The sequence below is a fragment of the Pistacia vera genome, unplaced genomic scaffold (assembly GCF_008641045.1).
Source record: "Pistacia vera cultivar Batoury unplaced genomic scaffold, PisVer_v2 Contig483, whole genome shotgun sequence".
NCBI classification, from domain to species: Eukaryota; Viridiplantae; Streptophyta; class Magnoliopsida; order Sapindales; family Anacardiaceae; genus Pistacia; species Pistacia vera.
The window spans coordinates 1417991-1438994 of NW_022196316.1; the positions used below are offsets into that span (position 1 = coordinate 1417991).

Here is a 21004-nt window from a genome sequence, read left to right on the forward strand (position 1 = left end):
TTCAATGCTGATGCTGATAGGCATGCCAAACAGATCAAGAAGCTTCATGAAGAGGTTCGAGAGAAGATTCTTTGTCAGAATGCTAAGTATCAACAACAAGCCAACAAGCACAAAAGACCGGCTAAATTCAAGGAAGAAAACTTAGTATGAATTCATCTAAGGAATGAACGTTTCCCTAAGTCTCGAACGAAGTTGTCTCCTCATGTTGATGGACAATTCCGAGTTTTGAAACGTATTAATGATAATGCTTACAAGATTGAGCTTCCTGGAAATTATGGAATTTCTACTACTTTTAATGTTGTTGATTTGTCTTTTTACTACGAAGAACATGATGAAGATGTAGAACTTGACGGTGAGTCTCTTCCAATCTCGGAAGAATGACGCAGGAACAAAGAAGAAGAGGAAAAAAAAATTATTATTATGTTATGTTTGACTTTTATTTTTGTCTCACATAGAAAAAATAAGCCTTGGTTTTTCACTTGGTGGGCTATAAATAAACCTTATTTTGTGTTTTGTAATCATCTTAGAAATATTAATAAATATATCTTTGAGTAAGCATTTACTTCTTTTCCTCTTTTGAGGTTATAGTTATCCTTGACTTAGCCAACAAAGATAACATTTTTCTAACCTCATCACAATTGACATTTATAGTGGAGTTTCCAACCTTGCCAAGATTGAGTTTCTCACGACATCCTGGTGTCAATCAATATCTATTCGGTTGGACTCATAATTTATCATATTATATCATTAATTCGTTGTCTATTTTATATATTTATGATTCTACCTTATTTAGATGTTTCTTTAATTATAACTTAGTTTGAAATAAAATTGTAAGGATATAGTCAGTGAATTTGTTTGCATATTTTAATCAAATTCTTCATTATACAAAAAGTGTTGGACGATTAATGTATGAGCAAATGGAGAATGGGCTACCTGCAGCTGACACACACTATTTCGACGACAGATATATAATTCATTGAATTATGTATCTTTTTTGTCAGCTCACCTACTGGTTACAAACCTTCATAAATCTAACTCCCTAATAATTTCTATAAACTATTTTACCTTAATTACTTTTGTCTAAAAACCTGATTCTATTTACAATCTATCAGTCGTATGTTATTTCTATGCCATTCACATGGATTAATTTTAACACTTGTACAAATAGGTAGGTGACCATTCTATTAAATTACCTCATTAGAAGCCATAGGCACAATTATTCTTTCCCATGTATTAGTGGCTACTAGGCCAGTATAAAAAATTACCACTTACCTTACATATGCTCTATTGCACTATGCCTTTTTTGGATTCAACTTAACTTCAATCTCTTACAATAAAAATGAGTTAATTAAAACGCAACACTTCATTATCAAACCTACTCCATAATTGCTAAATTATGTACATACCTGTTCCACGTGCTTCATGTTCAATTCTCCAGCTCAATAACCTTTTAGTATTCTTCAAAACTCTTGCCTACCCTTCAACTAAGTGATATGGACGGACTAATTTAATTCATATTTAGAAGGAAGATACCATTAAAATTTAAAACTATAACGGTCCTTTAAATTCCATTAATGCCCTTTCTTTAATTTTCAAGAGTATAGATAGTATTGTAGCCATTTAATTGTAATATTCTATGATGTATATGATCCACAAGCATAAACTAAATAATAATAAAACAGGATTCTTCAAAATTATTTATATACTATGGTGTTGATATAGAATAAGAATATGATTAATTACTAATTAGATACTGTAGGAGTCTGCAAGTTGCCATTTTAAAAAAAAATAGTCGTTGCCGGGAAACACGAAAAATAGGATTGAGTTTGTGTGCGTCTCTCTCTCGCTCGCCTTCTCTTCTCTTCTCTTCTCTTCAGTCAACTGATTGCGGCGCCAAAGACACCGTCCTTTTTATTTCCCCTCTCAAATTTTGTTTTCTTTATTATTATAAATACTCTCTTTTATAAACCAAACTATTTTATTCTTTTATTTTAGAAACGAACAACTGTCCACCAATTTGACTTGCGGAGGTGTCCTCTGTTTGTTTCCCGAGAAAACACTCACATTTTGCTAGGAAACTCTCAATCTCTGACATTGGACTCACGTTCTAATTATCCACGTTTTCTCTTTGTTTCTCTTCAACTTTCCTTCCAACCTAACCCAACCTTTTGCTCTTTGTCGTTTACTTATCAACTTCTACCTCCTCTTCTGCTTTCTCTTTCTACGATTCTTACAATACGTTCCCCTCTTAACTTTTGAATTCGTGAAAATTTCCTGCTTTCTCATTGGTTTCCGATTCCGAGAAAATTCAACAATACAGCTTATATTGTGAAACATGTGTGCATTGAGCATGTGAGGTTCAATGAAGGAGAAGATTAGGGTTTCAACTGTAACAAAGAGTAAAGCGAAATGGAATCTGGAAAAGGAGTGCCTGAGAAGAAAGGAACTAATGCAAATGATGTCGTACTACACATTTCAGAAGCTGAAGAAGCTCCTTTTACTAAGCTGGAATCTTCAAATACTGAAGGAACAGAGTTGCAGAATCTGAGATGCAGAGACCAGGCATCCACATTTACAAGCTCACCCTCTCCAGAAATTGTAACTTCGAATCCAACTTTAAATAAGCCTCCTAAAATCCCAGCTCAGTTCTTAACTCAGAGAAAATCACTTGCAAGATCCGAGTTTTCGAAGCCCAAATCAAGATTGGTTGAACCTCATAATCCCAATGATGCTAAAGTGGTTGAAGAGAAACCAGCGTTGGTGACTTCAAGCTCCCCCTACAGGAACTCACCAAACGTTACCACTCCAAAAGAGAACTTGAAATCAACTCCTGTTACACCAAGAACACCTTTGATTGGAAGTCCAGGAGATGAGGATGAGGAGGATGAGGATGAAGATGTTTACAAGAGTAGTCTTAAAGTGAGTAAAAAGAAGGGTAAGAAAATGAAATTTTTTGTCATAATTGAGTGGATTTTATTGATAGGTATAACAGGCTTTTTAGTTGCTAGCTTGACAGTGAATAAATTGCAACACCGCGTGATTTGGGGTTTACAGCTGTGGAAATGGTGTGTGTTGATAGTGGTGATTTTTTGTGGTAGATTGTTCACTGGATGGTTTATGAATATATTGGTTTTCTCGATTGAAAGGAACTTCTTGCTTAAGAAGAAGGTTCTGTATTTTGTTTATGGGTTGAGGAGGAGTGTCAGAGTTTTTGTTTGGCTAGGTTTGGTTCTCTTAGCTTGGGGCTTGTTGTTTAATCATGGAGTTAAGAGATCAGAAAAAACTACTAAGATTCTAAATTATATTACTAGGGCTCTTGGTTCTTGTCTTATTGCTTCGGCTATATGGTTGTTGAAGACTTTGTTAGTTAAGTTACTAGCTTCTTCTTTCCAAGCTACAAGATTCTTTGATCGGATTCAAGAGTCAATCTTTCATCAATATATACTTAAGACTCTGTCGGGACCTCCATTAATGGAGATGGCTGAACAAGTTGGGAGATCAAATGCTCCTGGGCAGTTGAGTTTCATGAGTATAAGAAAAGAAAATAAACAGCAAAATGAGGAGGTGATTGATGTGGAAAAGCTGAAAAAGATGAAGCAAGAGAAAGTTTCTGCTTGGACCATGAAAGGGTTAATTAATGTCATAAGTGGCTCAGGCCTGTCTACTATCTCAAATGCACTTGACAATTACGAGGATGAGGAGGGTGAGCAGAAAGATAAGGAGATTACTAGTGAATGGGAAGCAAAGGCTGCTGCATATCAGATTTTTAGGAATGTGGCCAAGCCTCGTAGCAAGTGAGGATATCTAACTTCGAAAAATTCAGCTATTATGTTTTATAATTTTTTCTAAAATTTTCTCACCGTTTTTCTCTGTTTACCATACTAGGTACATTGATGAGGAGGACTTATTGCGCTTCATGAAAAAGGAGGAGGTGGACAATATGATTCCACTGTTTGAAGGAGCAGCAGAAACAAGAAAAATCAAGAGGTCCACTTTTAAGAACTGGGTGGTAAGTTAGTTGCCAAATTTTGCATAAGTCTTCGTGGTATCTAGTTTCCTAATTATATTCATGAGTTCAGATAACTCTCGGTGCTTCAATCATCAATTAATGTGTTTCCTTCACATACATTTTGGTTTAACTTATGGACTGCATCACTAAATCCATATTTCACGCATCACATACAAATGGAAGTCTGGAGGGATCAGTATATTAACACCACTAGATTATTTAAACAAAACTGAAAACCACTGCCAAAATACTTTTCAAGTTCTGTTTGCTATGACTAAACTGTGATCTCACTATATTGATTCTCAAAACCCACCCTTCTACAAGACTTTGTTTCTCAGTCCAGTGAACTTGAGTAAAGAAGTCTAGAACCTCCTTATGATTTGTTATGTATCCACTCTTATGAGCAAGTTATTTTTTTGCAGGTAAATGCTTACCTTGAACGAAAATCTCTGGCACATACCTTAAATGACACCAAAACAGCCATAGAAGAGCTGAACAAGCTTATTTCAGGAGTTGTAGTTGTTGTGGCTATTATTGTGGGGTTGCTTATTATGGGATTTTTAACAACCCAGATACTTGTATTCATTTCATCCCAACTCTTACTTGTGGCATTCATGTTTGGTAACACTGCCAAGACTATATTTGAAGCCATCATATTTGTGTTTGTGATGCACCCATATGATGTAGGCGATAGATGTGTCATTGATGGAGTGCAGGTAACTGTTTGATCCTGAAATTGTATTATTCTATTTTTTTCGGGTAACCTTATTTGACATATTTGATTCATCATAGATGATCGTTGAGGAGGTGAACATTTTGACGACAGTCTTTTTGAGATTTGACAATGAGAAAATATTCTATCCCAATTCGGTTTTAGCTACAAAACCCATCAGCAACTTTTACAGAAGCCCAGAGATGAGTGATTCTGTGGAGTTCTCTATTGATGTTTCAACGTCATTTGAGAATATTGGAGCTCTAAAATCTAAAATAAAAGCGTAAGTCTACTCTTTCCATCTGTACCTGTAATATGAGATTAAAAGTACATATTATGTATGAGTGGAATTGTTTTTCCAAAGATCGTGTGGCTGCAAAAAACTAGGCATGTATTACCGTGAACATTTCACACGGATATGGATTATCAGCGGTTGGCATCGGGGAAAGACTTAATTTACTTTTCTTGTTATTAAGTACATATTTACTTGCAAGTTTTCAACCAGTCATGAGACAGCAGTAACAGCTTTAGGATCTATCATGATGGACAGTGGTAGCTGTTGATGTTCATAGAGAAACTCACTCCCACTCAACGTGTGTGAAACTTAGGATACTAAGTTGATGTCTTGAAGAATTTTCACACTACTCAAGAAGCAAAGCTGAGTAGCCCTAACACATATATCTTCCTTAGATATTAGTCACCACTGTTGTCTTTTCTTTCTTGGTTCTTATCTGTCTTTCCAAGTTAACTGCTAAGCAGTGAGCTTTAATAAAGTAGAAGCGCACACAATAATGGTTTCATGTATGATGCATGTTCTTGTAGGTTTTACAGAATGACTTAGTTTCAGGCTGTGGTTCTTAATTCAATATTGGGACTATGGAAGCCAGACCTAAACCGACTCTTGTACAGCTTTACAGTGACATAAGATTATTTACTATTGTATTCATAAATGGTGACTGGTTTTCTGCATGATTCAGATTATCAGTGGCAATGATTGCTCTTCCTTATGCAATCTATTTAGGCAAATATTTTTTGGTGAAAATATCTATTGTAATTGAAATGTTCCCATGTTAGCTGATCTTAACTAAACCACAGTAAATATTTAATCGCTTGAATTGTCTAAATGGCCTCAAGTTCTTCAACTTAAAATAAGGAACAGATTAGCTTAAGTCGCTCTTCTAGGTCTAGGTACATGATTATAGTTGTGCTTCTACAAACATATAAATAGTCTGAAAAGCTTATGTGAATCATTCTAATTTCTGTTTGTCAATTGGTTAGCCTTTCATCTTGAACATTGAATGGAAAGATTGTACAGGGTGTTTGATTTAACTTGGGTCTTCCCTTCAGATCTTTACAAGTAGGTGTATCTAGATTGCCATCTATGTGAAGTTCATGATTTCACATCATTGTTAATGCTATTCATTCTCTTTGTTTCTATCTTTTTCATTTTTCATATCATATTGAACAGTGAAGACTTTATTCTGGAACATCAGGTACTTGGAGAGCAAGCCACAACACTGGCGTCCAGGTCACAGTGTGGTGGTTAAGGACATTGAGGATGTGAACAAGATGAAAATGGGTCTCTACGTTACACACACTATAAACTTTCAGAACTATGGGGATAAAAACAGTCGAAGATCTGAACTAGTCCTAGAACTAAAGAAAATATTCGAAGAACTTAATATCAGATATCATCTTCTACCTCAAGAAGTTCAGGTCAGCTATGTCGGGTCAGCTGTTCCACCTCGTGCAAGGTGATGATCTTTATTGACAACACTTGTCCCTAATACACACACACACACACACACACACACACACACAGAGACTACCTCTTAACTCTTAAGAGTAGCACTTTAAGTTTCTTCAACATTCTCTCCTCGTTTTCATTAACAAGGACAGAGAAAAAGAAACACCAATTTGAATCATTCAGTTTCATTTGGTTTTTCCCGTTGTTTATATGGCGGAACTGACTTGTGATCAACTTTTGGATTTTCATTTTTTCCTTGTTGAGCGTAGATGATCTTGGGGAATGCAGGGATTTGAAATAGAAAGGAAAAAGAAACACATTGATCTTCGGGATGTGCTGTAATTCGTCTCAAGGAAGATTGCTAATCCACAAGGGATACCAATGATTATTTGATCAGTTCATGGTTTAATTTTCCATAGTTGAGTGATGGTTGCCGCTTTTCTTCACTCCTGTGGTCTCTTCATTTGTAAGCACGGCTCTTTCATTCAATTTACATACGGGTGAGAAGTAGTCAAATGATAGACATTAAATTTCTTTTTAATCATATTTCACTTAGATTCAATTGAAATTTCTATTAATCATTAAATGCAATTATGTAATTAAATTTTGTCAAGAGTGATGCTATTAGCCCCTATAATTAATTTTAATAAACGTTACTTCTAAAATTACTGTATTAAAATTTTCAAACATTTCTAAGTAAACTCCATACATTTATAAAATAACCCTTACTTTTATATTTTTGCTACTCCTCGTTATATATATATATATTTTATCTTTATTTAACATAACAATCAAACATATAAACAGTTATGCAATTAGAATTACATGTATTTTCTTTTCTTTTTTTAAAAAGAAAGAAAGAATACCAAATTTTTAAATTTTATAAATGCGTAAATCAATTGAAAGTTAAAAAAAAAATAAAATATGATAAAATAACCCTAAAGATTTTAATGCATGTATATTATTGATCAAACTCATTTCATCTTGATTATACCAAAATAAAATTAGAGTTTATGATGTAAAAGAAAAAATAGAAAATTTAAATTAATATTAGAAGATTTATTCTAAATGAATTATATATAAAATACTCTTGAACCTTATTTAATAATTTTCATAAAGAATAAAACTATAATTAAGAAGAAAATAATAATTAGGACCAACTAAAATAAAAGACGGGGGCGTACACATTTCCGGGTTTTTGTAGCCTTTAATTTTATTCGGGTTTAGAGTTTGAGGCTTGGCAGAATGCAACAAATTTGAAGACAGGCCCAAAATGACTTAAAGCCACCTAACCCATACTCTAATTAGTATTAGCCACAGACACACGAGGCATCTCAATTCCTGGCTGTGAACTCCCAAATTTCAAACTTGATGGTGATTGGGCCAATTAGATAACCTTATCCACTCTTCCATATGGAGAAACTGCCACGTGGGACAGAGATAAAGTTGACAAGCCTTCCCAATATCTAAATTTACGACCTCTCATTAGACCACCACTACTCCACTACCTCTATCTATTATCTAAGCTACCCAAACCCTCAGAACACCCTCTAGAATTAACGGTAAAACAAGCAATTGAAGAGACAGAGAAACTTGAGAAGAGAGGATAAATGGCTTCAACTTCAGCTGTTTCAATGGCTATGCCATTAACTCAGGCAAGCCAAAAGAGGGTGCCAACCTCTGAGGCCTTTTTCAAGCCATTGCCAATGAAGCCGTCCAAGGCAATTGCGGCATCAAAATCCAACGGCAGGTTTGAAGTTAAGGCTTCTTCTTTCAAGGAGAAGGCTGTCACCGGGTTGACGGCAGCTGCACTGACGGCTTCCATGGTGATCCCAGAAGTGGCTGAAGCTGCCGGATCTGGAGTTTCTCCATCCCTGAAGAACTTCTTGCTCAGCATTGTAGCCGGTGGTGTTGTGCTTACTGCAATTGTTGGTGCTGTGATTGGCGTGGCCAATTTCGACCCCGTCAAGCGGAGCTAAGACATATAAATTCTTAGAATGATGGAAAGTGTTTTCCACTTTTATGTATCTGTTTAATGTTTTCAGCTATGAACTGTTGTTTGTGTAATTTGGCGGAAACCTGTGAATTCTGAAATTTCTATTCATTTTTCGCATTACAATGGAACATCAAACTGGTTTCTTCACTGCTCTTTTCTACCCCAACAATTACTCTAGAGTTATATTATTACTGATCGTCCCTCGATACAGAGAAATTAGAGACAACAATCAAGTTAACATCTGAAGAAAAAATAGAATCATAACTTTATCTGACAATACTTTTCAAAGCTCCACAAACAAAAGAAGGAATCTCAATTCCCATTCCATCAGGTGATGAACTCTACTCTAAGCATGCTAATATAATGTTCTCAAACAAAGAAATAGAGAAATGGTCCTAATTCTAAATTGCCGAGTGCAGAGCATTCCCATCGCCAATTACCAAGCACTCAATTTAAGGGATGGCAGAAAACTAATGATACCACTTACTACCAAATGGCGCCTAAAAATGCTGATCAATTCAAAGAACCACAACTACACATTTCTTTTTACTGCTGATCATTCATTTAACCTTGGTCTAAAATCATTCACCTTTTGAGCTTTGATATCAAATCGAGAAGGTACCTACTTTCAGAAGAATAATTCAACTGGTCTGCTTTAATAACAGTGATCTTCACCCTCTGCTCATCTCCATACATTTCCTCTTTGATCTTAAGCCTGAAAAGGTATTGGTTAAAGACTCTACTCCTTATTATCTCTCCGAATTTGATATCATCCTGCAATTCATATTTCAACACATACAACTCCTTGGCCGGGCAGCCCATGATCTCTTCACCAGATTCCTGGAAAGCTGTTACCCAAGTCAAACCTGTCTCGTCTTGAATCTGGGCCTGAAGTAGATATCTGTAATCACATTCCTCAAATTCTTGATTGCACCTGTTACATTCCCATCTGTTTCCAGACTGTGTCACTTTCTTATTGCACTGTCTATCTCCAATCATCAATGGGCAAGCCGTATAACAGAAAGTATCTGATTTAATAAAAGTTATGAATGCCCTCACAGTGATCCAGTCGGGCTTCTCAGATCTTCCAAGACCTTCATCCTTGATCTGAGCAACAGTTTTGCGTATTTCATTCTTAGAACCAGCTGCCAGCATTTCTCTAGAAATGGACATGGAAGCAGTATCCTTTCCCCCTCGATCAAACCACTCTCTCAGGTCACGGGCCTCTGGGAATTCTGGATTTATAAAGAGCTGGGTTGAAGAGATCGTCCCAATTGATTTCCCACTGAAATCATTAACCTTCCCAGCTTTAACAGCTAAAACAGGGAAAAAACCAACATCAACCATCTCTTGCAGCTTTTGACCATCCTTACTGCAGAAATCTCCCCAAAGAGTTAGCTCAATACTCCTACCAGATCTATCCTTCAGATTCAAAATTCTTCTCTGAGTTTCCATGCCGTTCTTTCTCAAGATAGGAACTGACGGGTTCACAGATATCACAATACCGATAACATCAACTATGGAATTGTTTTCAGCATTCTCAATTTCACTGATAGGTCTGAAGGAGAACTGCTGTGTTGGTATTGAACCATCCTCCTCAGGGCAAAGATCCACGGTTGAAGTAGCCTCCAAAAATATCTCCCATTCATTCTTCAAATGGTTAAAATTCTTCTGTGCAGGTTTCAAACTACCTTTTGAAATCAAATAGACTTTACCAACCTCAATAACATCATAGAAGCGGTCAACAATAGCATTAAAACAGGTCACTCTTATTTCCCCTCCATCAGAATCAAGGAGGTCAAAAGAGAAAACCTTCCCATCCCCCCGAGCATTATTGTAGCGTCGGAGATCTCCCTTCGCAGTCACTCTTGCCTTGATAGCCCACCGGCCTTGGTAAGGATTCAACGCAGCAATAGGAATGATTCGTGCCGGTGCCTCATTCTTCAATATTGGACCATGATTTCTGTAGTTTGGAGGTGGTTGGTATGATGGCTGAACAGTGGGTCGAAAACTCTGTACATTATTGCCAGGATATGGAGCCCTAAATGTGCCAGAATTTGCCGCTCTGAATGTTCCAGTATTTGGAGTTCTTGTGGTAGAATTTGGAGTAGAAAATGTGCCAGGATTTGGGGCATTATATGTGCTAGGATTTGGAGCGTTAAATGTGCTAGGATTTGGAGCACCGAAATTATTAATCTGCACCGGGTGCTCTGGGTTTCCATTTGGAATTGCTCTTTGAGTCGTTGACGCCGATTCTGTAAACATTTTTGGATTCCCAATGATTTCGCAGTCCAGTATAATAGTTTCCATGTTCAGTACAACAATAATCCTGCACAAAGAGGGCAAAATAATTATGCACAAAATTTAAATACAACCCATGGAAAATCAAAGAAAGAAATTACTTTTCCAAAGATTTCACGATTAAATTACTTTTCCAAAGATTTCACGATTCAATAGGCCACAGAATAATCAATCATTTCCAGAAACACATACAAAGTTCTTTATTCTTGCTTCCCTTGATCTTCATACAAAGCAAAGCTCACATTATTTTGAATTAAACAACTTACTCAACCTCCACAAATCCTGAGGCAATAAAGCGACCAATTCCAAACAAATAGACCACAGTATGAGATCTGATTAATATTTATATCTAATTTTAGTGTTCTTTTTCTTTGCACTTATTTTCATACTAAACTGCTTTGCAAGTCAAGTAAATATAGCACACTTCATAGCATGAATAAGATGCCTATTTCCTTCCTAAATCAAATCGACAAAAAGAAGCAAGTTAAAACTACTCTGCACGACAGTACAGAGAAAGTGATCGTGAGTGTCGCATAATAACAACCAAATATTACATATAAACCACTTAGTTTAAGAATTAAACCTAGACAATAATTCAAAACATAAACACTAGCCTCATTTTCATAAAGTTATAATTAACAAGTGTAAAGTTAGCATGTCTTTGTTTGTTTAGAACTTATAATTCTGATTCAACTTACACTTCCGCTGATCAAATAAAACTACTATTAATTTCACAATACTTGTTTTTTTGTTTTTTTCACATTTTAAAGCAAAAATAAATATTCAATAGAAAATTTGCTTTCTAATGCACTGAAACAAAAAAAAAAAAAAAAAAAAAAAAAAAAAAAAAACTGCTTCCAAAAGTATATTATTAAGACGCTAATATATAAAGCATCAACTAATTAAACAAAATAACAAAGCGATTAACATACTTGCGATTTTGAACAGTGCTGCAGATGTATTCAATCAACTGAACAACGGATCCTTCTTGACTTGACCAGTCTTGACTCGGTCGTTAAGCTGAGTGGCAAGCATCGCGTGCTGAGTTGAGACCGGTCAGAAATCAAAACCGGTATCGCTCCTGAGTGCTCCCAATCAGCTTTATATCCATGACCTGAACCAGCGGTTTCGAGTTCATATCTCCGCCATTATGGAGGCAATAGCGTTAGGCGTCAGATGACAGGCATCGTTCGATTAAAAACAAAAACAAAAACAACAAATTGGTAAACTCTTTGGAGAACAGAAGGTAAGGAGGAAACCCTAGATATGAAAATGAGAGAGAGAGAGAGAGGGAATATTGAAGCCCTATCAATTTTTGTTGCGTGGAGATACAAGAGAGAGATCTGATTTAAAAGAGGCAGAGCGGTGGTGGCGAATGAATGAAATTTTGAGGGTGGTAATGGCGGGGTATTAAAGGGTGCGATAACCGAGTTGTATTTGATTTTAAAAATGCACTTGTGGCGTGGCTTGTTGCACAATTCTTTTAGCGGCGTTTGGTTGCCGTATTATTTGGGTAATGTCATTCTAATTATTTGATTATCATATTTAGTTGTCAAGTAATATAAGATTTTATAATCTAAATACTAATAATAGTTTTATTGGTAACATTTGAGGTAATCTGATTACCTCTATTTTCTTAGGTATTCTGGATTACCAGGGTTATCCTTTTTTTTTAATTTTATCCCTTATTGATAAAATTTGGACAATAATGTCCACATTTTAAAATAAATTTACATTTATCCTATTTCAATTTTATCTTTATTTAACTAAATTTTGGATAATAATATCCTTGTATTTAAAACAATTTACAGACCACTGCCACTCAGCCACCACCACCACTACCACTCAGCCACACCACCACTGCCACCCAGCCACCACCGCCTACAGCAGCCAACCACCATGGACCGCCTTCGAAACTCGTCAAAGTCCCTAAAAAAGAACAAGTTCCTGTGGAAGGCTCCGGAGTCATCGCTATGGCCGTTTTCGGCCATATTGATGGCCGAAAACGGCCATAATCAGCCAGATCTCGCCCAGATCTGGCCGATAATGACCAAGGATCTGGCCATTGGTGGATCTGGCCAGAAATGGCCAGAATAGATTTGGTTATTTCCGGCTAGATTTGGCCTGATATGACCGTTTTCAGCCATCAATATGGTTGGAAATGGCCATATCGAAGCCTCTTGGTCACGGTGAGTTGCTGATGGGGACTTTCGAAGACTTCTGGCGGTAGTCTGCAGTGGCAGCAGGAGGTGGGGGTGATTTCATAATAAATTAAAGTTTTATATAAGCATGAGTGTTTTAACTAAATCTGAAATATTGGTGGTTAAAAGAAATTATTTAAAAATTAATAATAAAAATAATATTATATTAATATTTGTAAAGGAGACAATTTAGTAATTTAAATAACATACCCACCAACTAACCAAACACATTTTCTTAAAGATTCCTAATACTCTTTCAAGGTAATCTATCTTTCCAGTAATCCAATATTCCCAATAATCTAATATTTCTGAACCAAATGCCCCTTAGTAACATGAAAGGATTTTCAATTTCCATGATATTAGTTTAATATACAATACAAGTTATTTATATATTTATAATTATTAAATAATAATTCGCTGATTTAAATAATAACTCTATCTTTTCTTCAAAGTTTTATTGAATTATATTTAGTCAAAATTTTGTGTTATAGTTTATTCATTTGATTTGATTATATATATAAAGCCTTTTCTTCAACTCACATAAGATGGGCAAAGGCCGGGCCCAAGCAATCCCAGGCCCGGGGGTTTTAGATATTTATCAAGGGTTTATGTAATTGAGTGGGGGTTTTCAAAAATTAACGGGTTGGGTCCTGGGACCGGGTTTTAGGCCCGGGCTTTTTTTCCCACCTCTTAAATTTATTTTGGATATTAAATGCTTGTAATCTAACATATTAAAGTGTTATCACTCTTGTTCGGATCGAGTCCGTCTAATTTTGATTTGACATGTCCAATTCAACTGATCCACATTCAAGGCCAGTTTGGTGGGTGTATTAAAGTAGCCTGTTCAATCCCATCCAGTAACAATATTGCTTTCTTCAAACATATATATTATTAATGGTTGAAAGATTTAAAAAAACATTTGCAGAGAGCTTAACTATTTAAAAAAGCTTCCTTCAAAACATAACCCGGTGCATATACTTTAAAGCACACATACATATGCAAAAGTAAAGTTTCAGAAATACTTTTTTAAAACTGCTTTATCGTTTTTTCCCCCTCTTTTAACTAAATTTCACTCTGTGAATTGCCAAAGATTCCACGTCCATGAGTAAACCTGGAGCTTTCTTCTGTATAAATGTGAGTTTCATTCACCAATCTGCAGTAAATGTAAACTCAATTAGAAAGCATCACACAAATATGAGATTGATTGTAATAAATAAATATAAAACTTACGAAGTGTGAAGGGTTTTATTCATAATGGTGGATGAAGCAATAGATGCCCCATCTAGATACTGCAGCTCCCCTCTGATTCTCTCTCTGATTCTAACTTCCAGTTCTTCAACATCCAACTTCAGTGGTTCATCTGAAGCCTACATTTGATTTATGTAAATTCAGTATCTAACAATAATCAATTTAAAGATGCAAAATCATCAAACATCAAGAGTAACATACCAACACCCATCCGCACGTATCTACAAAAGAAGGCACATGAGCGGTGTATGCTACCACATCTGCATGCCCAATTAATAAGTATTTTATGAAATTAATATCGCCTGAATCAAAATTACATTGAATGAAAAGAAAACACCTACACTTGAAAACATGTTTTAAGGTGTTGTATATTGAAGTAAAGACCTCCTTGTGGGTGAGGACTCCAGCTAAAGTACCCAGCATAATATGAATGTATATATATATTTTATTTTTAAGTTTGGAGGAGGAAGGAACACATATCCTGTTAATATATCATCTCAAGTAGACGATGAATTGCACGAACGAAATAGAGTTAATTACTTGAGTGACAAAGATGCCAGAGTCGTTGAGCTTGGGCTTGAGAACTTCCTCATAGAAGGTTTTTGTGTAGAGATGATTGCAAGGACCTCCCTCAAGTGGGTCTGCCAAGTCTCCTATGATAACATCAAACTTCTCACTCCTCTTCTCCAAATCATCCCTAATCCAATTCCACCATTAATTTGCTTTTTATCATTTCAATCAAACTAATAGAAAGTTCCAAGAAAAGAGAACCACTCACTTTGCATCATTAAAAACTAATTCCAGCTTTTCATTGTTAAAGGCTTCTTGGTTTACTGTCAAATGGCTACGGCAGAAGTCTACAACCACCTGCACAATTCTCACAAAACCATTTATAAATATATTTGCATAAATTAAATGAAATAGAGGTTATATATATATATATACACACACCCGCACACATATAATAGCAATGATGATTTGATTTCTTTTGTGTATATAATTAATTGAATAACAATCCAAAATGACCACCATACCCTATCAATGTCGCACATCACCACTTTCTCTATGTCCCTGTGCTTCAGAACTTCCCTTACAGTCGACCCTTCGCCGCCTCCCATTATATATACTGTTTTCGGTCTGCAATTAATATTATTCCCATTGTCAAATTAAATAAAATAATATATATTTTTAAGTATATATAATTCTTTAACAGAAAAACGTATGTACTTGTGATGAAGTAATAGAGCAGGATGAACTAAGCTTTCATGGTAAATAAACTCATCTCTTTCAGCACTCTGCAACTTTCCATCAATCACCAAAACCTGTACCCACATTAACCATCAAACCACTTCTTTAAGATCTCTACTATCTAAACAGGCCAAAAGCTATAAATAACTTACCTTTCCAAAGTGTTTTGTGTCCAACAGAGCTATCTTTTGGAAGGCGCTAGTACTTCTATGCAAAACGCTGGAAAGAGATTAAAATCATATTGTCAAATTTAGACTCAAATTTAATTTATCGTATTTTGGATCGAAACCAAAATTGACATGTTATATTATGAAGAAACTCGTCATCATTCGAATTGTGAGGTTAAAGTACCTGTTCAAAGCAAAAGACAATTTGAGATCAGGATGAAGTTGCTCTTCAAACCATTGTTCAATTTGTAGTAGCGGCAGCTGCCATCTATAGGTTTCAGCGTCTTGAAGCGGGGACTGAATCAGCTGATCATGAGGACCGTCTGGGACTTCTTCTTCAGTTATATTATTATCAGAATTCTCATTGAAACCATGAAAAGGAACATAGAGAACCATAATCGCATACAGTAAACACCACATTTTAATTTGTTTGAATCCCAGCTCTCAATGAATCAAGATTTCAATATATAGAATTATAGATGAAGGTTAAGGGGTAATTTGTGACGAGCCCATGTCCAGGTTCAGGGGTGATTTTGTTTGAATATGGAATCCCTGTCATAATAAAGGTCATTAATTTCATTTAAATTGTACAGAGATTTCTTTTCCTTACGTAGATTTTGTAAGTTAAAAGACTACTTTTTATGGACAGATTTCTTCTGTTATGTAATCTGATTTTCTCACAAGATTAATATTACGTGTCTTAAAAGATATCTCAAAATTTACATCTTAAACGATGTGTCATCATATTTGATAATGTCATGTCATTCATCAATTTATCACTTCATTTAAATCTCAATATCACATAACTTTGAGGGCGTGTTTGGTTAGGAATAATGGGGAATTACTGAGGTAATGTTATCTTATATTACTTTATTACTATGTTTGGTTGTTAAATAATATAAGATTACGGTAATTTTCTAAAACTAATAATAATTACTGTTGATAATATAGGAGTAATCTAATTACCTCCATTTTCTTATGTATTTTAATATTACTTGGTAATCTTATTTTTGTTACAATTTTACCTCTTATTAATAAAATTTTTGGATAAAAATACATTTATTTTGAAATTAATTTACAAATATATTCATGAAATATTTTATCCTTATATACAAATTTTTTAGGACATAAATACCCATAGACTTTAAAAAAATTACCCAAGGGTGGTGGCCAGATCTGGCCACCATAGCCAGTCGCCGACAGGCGACGGAATGGCGCACGAATAACTAGATCTGGCCAGTCGTGCGCCATTAAGGCTAACGTCTAAATCTGGCCGTGAATCTGGCCATGAATCTGGAAAAGGCTTTACCAGTGCACGATCGGCTAGATCCAGTCGGTTGTACGCCATTTTGACGATGGTGGCTGGCTGTCGGTAGTGGCTTAAGGTGGGTGAGGGTGATTTTGTTACAAATTAAAGTTTTATATGGTTTGGGTGTTTTAGAAAAAATTCAAATGTAGAGGGTTAAAAGAAATAATTTATAAAATAATAATATTATATTAATATTTAAAAAGGAGGGCAATTTAGTAATCTTATAACATAATTTATTCTTCCAACCAAACATATTAATATAACATACCCACCAATTTATTCTAACCTAACCAAACACATTTCCGTAAACATTCTCAGTAATCTTCAAGGTAATCTATCTTTCCATTAATATAACATTCTAGGTGTGTTTGGATTAGGGGCATATAAGATAACGAGGGTAATCTTCATTTACTTTGCAAAATTCCAGTGTTTGGTTTGCAAGTAATAAAATATTACGGGAATATTTTATTGTAAATAGTGTTTACTGTTGGTAATGTGGTGGGTAATCCGATATCCTCCCCCACCCCTAGGATTAAAACATTACTAGGGTAATATGATTTTTATACCTATTTTGCCCTTAATTAGAAACTATGTCGGACACAATTGCCCTCAAATGTCTACTAAATAACAATACCCAGCCCCCATATATTTGAAAAATTAGCTAAAATACCCCAACCACAAAAAGTTTAAAAGTTAACAAAATAACCCCAGCCAGCCATTACTCACCACTGTTGGCCACCGGCGTCAGTCACTGTAACGGTGCACGACCAACGGGATCTAACCGGTCGTGCACTGGTAAGGCCTTTTCCAGCCATAGACCACAAATCCATGACCGAAAACAACCAGATCTAGTTTTTTCTATAGCGTTTCATGGCCAAAGATCTTGCCTTTTCACGGCTAGATTTGTGACCATGAAATGGCCATAGATCTGGCCGTGAAACGGCCATGGATTTGTGATCCATGACAGGGAAATGGCTTTGTCGGCGCACGACCGACCATATACGGCCAGTCATGCACCATTCCGTCAACTGCCGACAACGGCTAGTGATGGTAGCTGGTTGCCAGTGGTGGCTTGGGGTGGGTGGGGGTGATTTTACTACAAATTAAAGTTTTATATGGTTGGGGTGTTTTAGCAAAATTTCAAATGTAGGGAGTTAAAAGAAATGATTCGAAAAATAATAATAAAAAATAATATGATATTAATATTTAAAAATGAGGGTAATTTAGTAATCTATATAACATACCCACCCACTTATCCTCCCAATCAAACATATTATTCATCAATTTATTTGAACCAACCAAACACATTTTCTAAACATTCTCAATACTTTCCGTTAATATAACATCCCCCTATAATAAAACATTATATGATCCAAACGCCCCCTGTCAGTAGTATAACAATCTCTAAACTAGACACACCCTGAAGGAATTTTGGGATAGCTTTTGGAATTAATTATATTATATATATACACTGTCCGATACAAACTAACATGACATCAAGTGAATGAATAAATTTGCACTTAACTCAATTCATAAATATTGAATTGGTATAGATAAATGATGTGACAATAAAGGAGTTGTGTCATGTTACTTTTAGAATAATTCTAGATGTACAAACTCTATATACAAACTGATTTAATACAATGGATTTACAGAGAAAAAGAAATCCACAAATATTCAATTAATCAGATGAAAAATATGACAATAAATGAGTTAATCAACCCTAAGGGATTGGCCTAATGGTCAAGAAGGTTTTCTCATTTCATTGACTTCTTGGGTTCAAACCTTGGGGCCACCTACCAAAAATTAAATTTGTGGCTTACCTGGTACATTTGGCTTGTATCCAAAGATTAGTCGAGATACACGTAAGCTGGTTTGGACACCCTAGTGATAAAAAAATAATAGTAATAAAAAAATAAAAAAATGAGTTAATCAATTTGTTAATGTTCTATATGTAACCCCACTTTATTTATAAAGAGTTTATATATTTATTACTCCCTTTATTTTTTTATAAATGTTGTTTAGAGAGTGTTAATTTTTTTCAAATTAAATGACGTTGTCTTTTCTTGACCCACATCTCCATTCTCCACTTTGTCCCTCATCTCCTCTCTCTACTTTTTTCTATGGCCCAAATCTCCTCTCTCTCTCTTTATCTATTTTTTCCCCTCATCTCCTCTCTTCCACATTTTCCATCACCCACATCTTCTTTCTCTACTCAGCCTCTCATCTTCTCTCTCCACTTTTTTCTGTGGCCTACATCTCCTCTCTCTTTTTCACTATCTCTTCCCTATCTCCTCTCTTCCACATTTTCTATCACCGATGTCCCCTTTCTCTCTTTCTCTATTCCGACCCTCATCTCCTTTCTCTCTTTATCTACTAAGGTTGTAGAACCTGCAAAAAGGAAGGAAGCACCTTTCAATTAAAAGCATGTATGCTATGATCTCTTGTGTACTCTGTAACCTCTCCTTTTTTTTTTTTTTTTTAAATAAAGTTGCATTTTTGTTTAGGTTATTGAGATTCTCAAACGTGAAGTGGCTGCGCTTGCTCAATTTGGTCAAACCTTGATGTTGCAACTCCGACATTGCTCAATCTAGCAGTCCGGAAGATGGTTGAGTGGCAGGTATTTCTTCCTTGCTTTGATAGCATTTAATTGCATTGCCGCCACTATTTTGTGCTTTGTTTGTTTATGAAGTAAAATGTGTGTGACAAAGAAAAAAATGTTATGGTTGACTATGGTTGATGTTGTTGCATTATTGTGTTTTGCAAATTGAGATTCTGTAAATACATCAGGCTGTAAACATAGTGGAGATTATGAGTAGTAAACTTTCGAATGAAGAATTAGAACAAATGAGGATATGGGTGCCTTTATCATGTAAGTGGCTTTTTGTGTTTTCTTAAGGTTATTTATTCTTAAAAGTGATAATGGTACATTGTTGCATGACTCATTTGACTATTTAATTTATGAATGATTAGGTTTTGAAGATAATCATAGCATCAACAATGAGGCCAAATTAATTGACATTGAAGGCAGTCCAAGCATTACAAATCAATCTGGAATGGTGGATGTCAATAGTGGAGGTTTTATTTGATTTTTTCTCTGGTTGATGTTAATACACTTTTTTTTTTTGCTTTCATCAATTCAGTTAATTAGTTACAATATTTTCTCTTATATAGTACATGTTGCAAAAAACAATGTAGAAGGTGCATCAAGACCGATTGTCAAAATTGAAATTTCTGGAGTTTGGAATAACCAAGAAAAATTAGTAGTGGGCATTGTAATGCATGATACAAGCTGTGGAAATTTGACTTTATTGGAACAGTATGTGTCAGCTTCTAACACACTACATGCAGAATATCTTGCCTTATATCATGGACTGTGTGTTGCTCGTGAAAATAGTGTTAAAGAAGTCCAATGTTTGTCCTACTCTCAAGAACTAATTGACAGCCTTAATAGGAATGATGAACAAAAATGTGTATTGGGTGATTTGCTTGATTCCTTTACATATGTCGAAGTCTATAAAGTGCCTGTTAGTGTGGATATGTTCGCTGATGTTATGGCTCGCATGGCCGCCAGGAGATAATCGAGCCTTGTACTCCTTGGTGAGAGTGATTGTTGGGTGTTTCAAATTTTCTTAGCTGGTTGCTACTTTTTATTTGGGTTTTGGCTCAATTTTTGTGACTTTTGCCTGTGTTTTGTTTTAGCCTATGCTGCAGGGCCTTTGGTGTTGAAAAGGGCATGTGGCTGCCCCAAGTTGCAGGTCATGGATTTGGTTACAAAACCTTCTTTGTTGGAGTTTCCATTCTTGCCGGGAGGTGTTGCTTGTTTTCTCCTGTCCTTGGGTGTGTGTTTTGCAGGAGTTTTGAGGTGCTGAGTCTTGGTTTTTCTACTAGTTGGGGATTGAAGCTTTTGTTGGATTTCCTTGAGGGTGGCTGGAGTTTTTAGACTTTTTAGCGGCAGACCTTTATGCACAGACTGTGTAGTTTGTTTTGTGCCTAGATGGCCTACTTTTTTTACTGCTAGCCTTTTTTTTTTTGCAGTTGTTCTTGCTTTGGTTTCTTGGGCTTG

The 21004-nt window shown here is 35.5% G+C and overlaps 4 protein-coding genes across 5 annotated transcripts; 2 read left to right on the plus strand and 2 right to left on the minus strand.

The window, feature by feature from the left end:
* The first annotated feature begins 2004 nt into the window (after window positions 1-2004).
* LOC116146724 (mechanosensitive ion channel protein 10-like) lies at window positions 2005-6861 on the plus strand. Of its 2 annotated transcripts, none has more exons than XR_004130562.1 (6): window positions 2005-3794; window positions 3886-4009; window positions 4432-4725; window positions 4802-5004; window positions 5272-5673; window positions 6215-6339. XR_004130562.1 is itself a non-coding variant. In XM_031432146.1 (6 exons), exons 1-6 carry the CDS (start codon window positions 2410-2412, stop codon window positions 6739-6741), a joined length of 2271 nt encoding a protein of 756 aa, XP_031288006.1. In that variant the 5' UTR covers window positions 2005-2409; the 3' UTR covers window positions 6742-6861. The 2 variants fall into 2 exon arrangements, 1 of the variants encoding a protein (XP_031288006.1); XM_031432146.1 differs by lacking the exon at window positions 5272-5673 and adding an exon at window positions 6738-6861 and having other exon boundaries at window positions 6215-6475.
* Window positions 6862-7945: 1084 nt separating this feature from the next.
* LOC116146743 lies at window positions 7946-8611 on the plus strand. Its single transcript, XM_031432173.1, has one exon. It carries the CDS (start codon window positions 8079-8081, stop codon window positions 8445-8447), a length of 369 nt encoding a protein of 122 aa, XP_031288033.1. The 5' UTR covers window positions 7946-8078; the 3' UTR covers window positions 8448-8611.
* Window positions 8612-8975: 364 nt separating this feature from the next.
* Window positions 8976-11975, minus strand: LOC116146742 (replication protein A 70 kDa DNA-binding subunit A). Its single transcript, XM_031432172.1, has 2 exons — window positions 11698-11975; window positions 8976-10793 (listed from the first exon to the last, which is right to left on the minus strand). The coding sequence occupies exon 2, from the start codon at window positions 10772-10774 to the stop codon at window positions 9050-9052; it is 1725 nt and encodes a 574-aa protein (XP_031288032.1). The 5' UTR covers window positions 10775-10793; window positions 11698-11975; the 3' UTR covers window positions 8976-9049.
* A 2053-nt stretch (window positions 11976-14028) lies between these two features.
* Window positions 14029-16049, minus strand: LOC116146874 (thermospermine synthase ACAULIS5-like). Its single transcript, XM_031432319.1, has 10 exons — window positions 15814-16049; window positions 15615-15681; window positions 15442-15536; window positions 15249-15351; window positions 14993-15081; window positions 14756-14911; window positions 14556-14632; window positions 14416-14474; window positions 14197-14333; window positions 14029-14119 (listed from the first exon to the last, which is right to left on the minus strand). Exons 1-10 carry the CDS (start codon window positions 16047-16049, stop codon window positions 14029-14031), a joined length of 1110 nt encoding a protein of 369 aa, XP_031288179.1.
* Between the last annotated feature and the right edge of the window lie 4955 nt (window positions 16050-21004).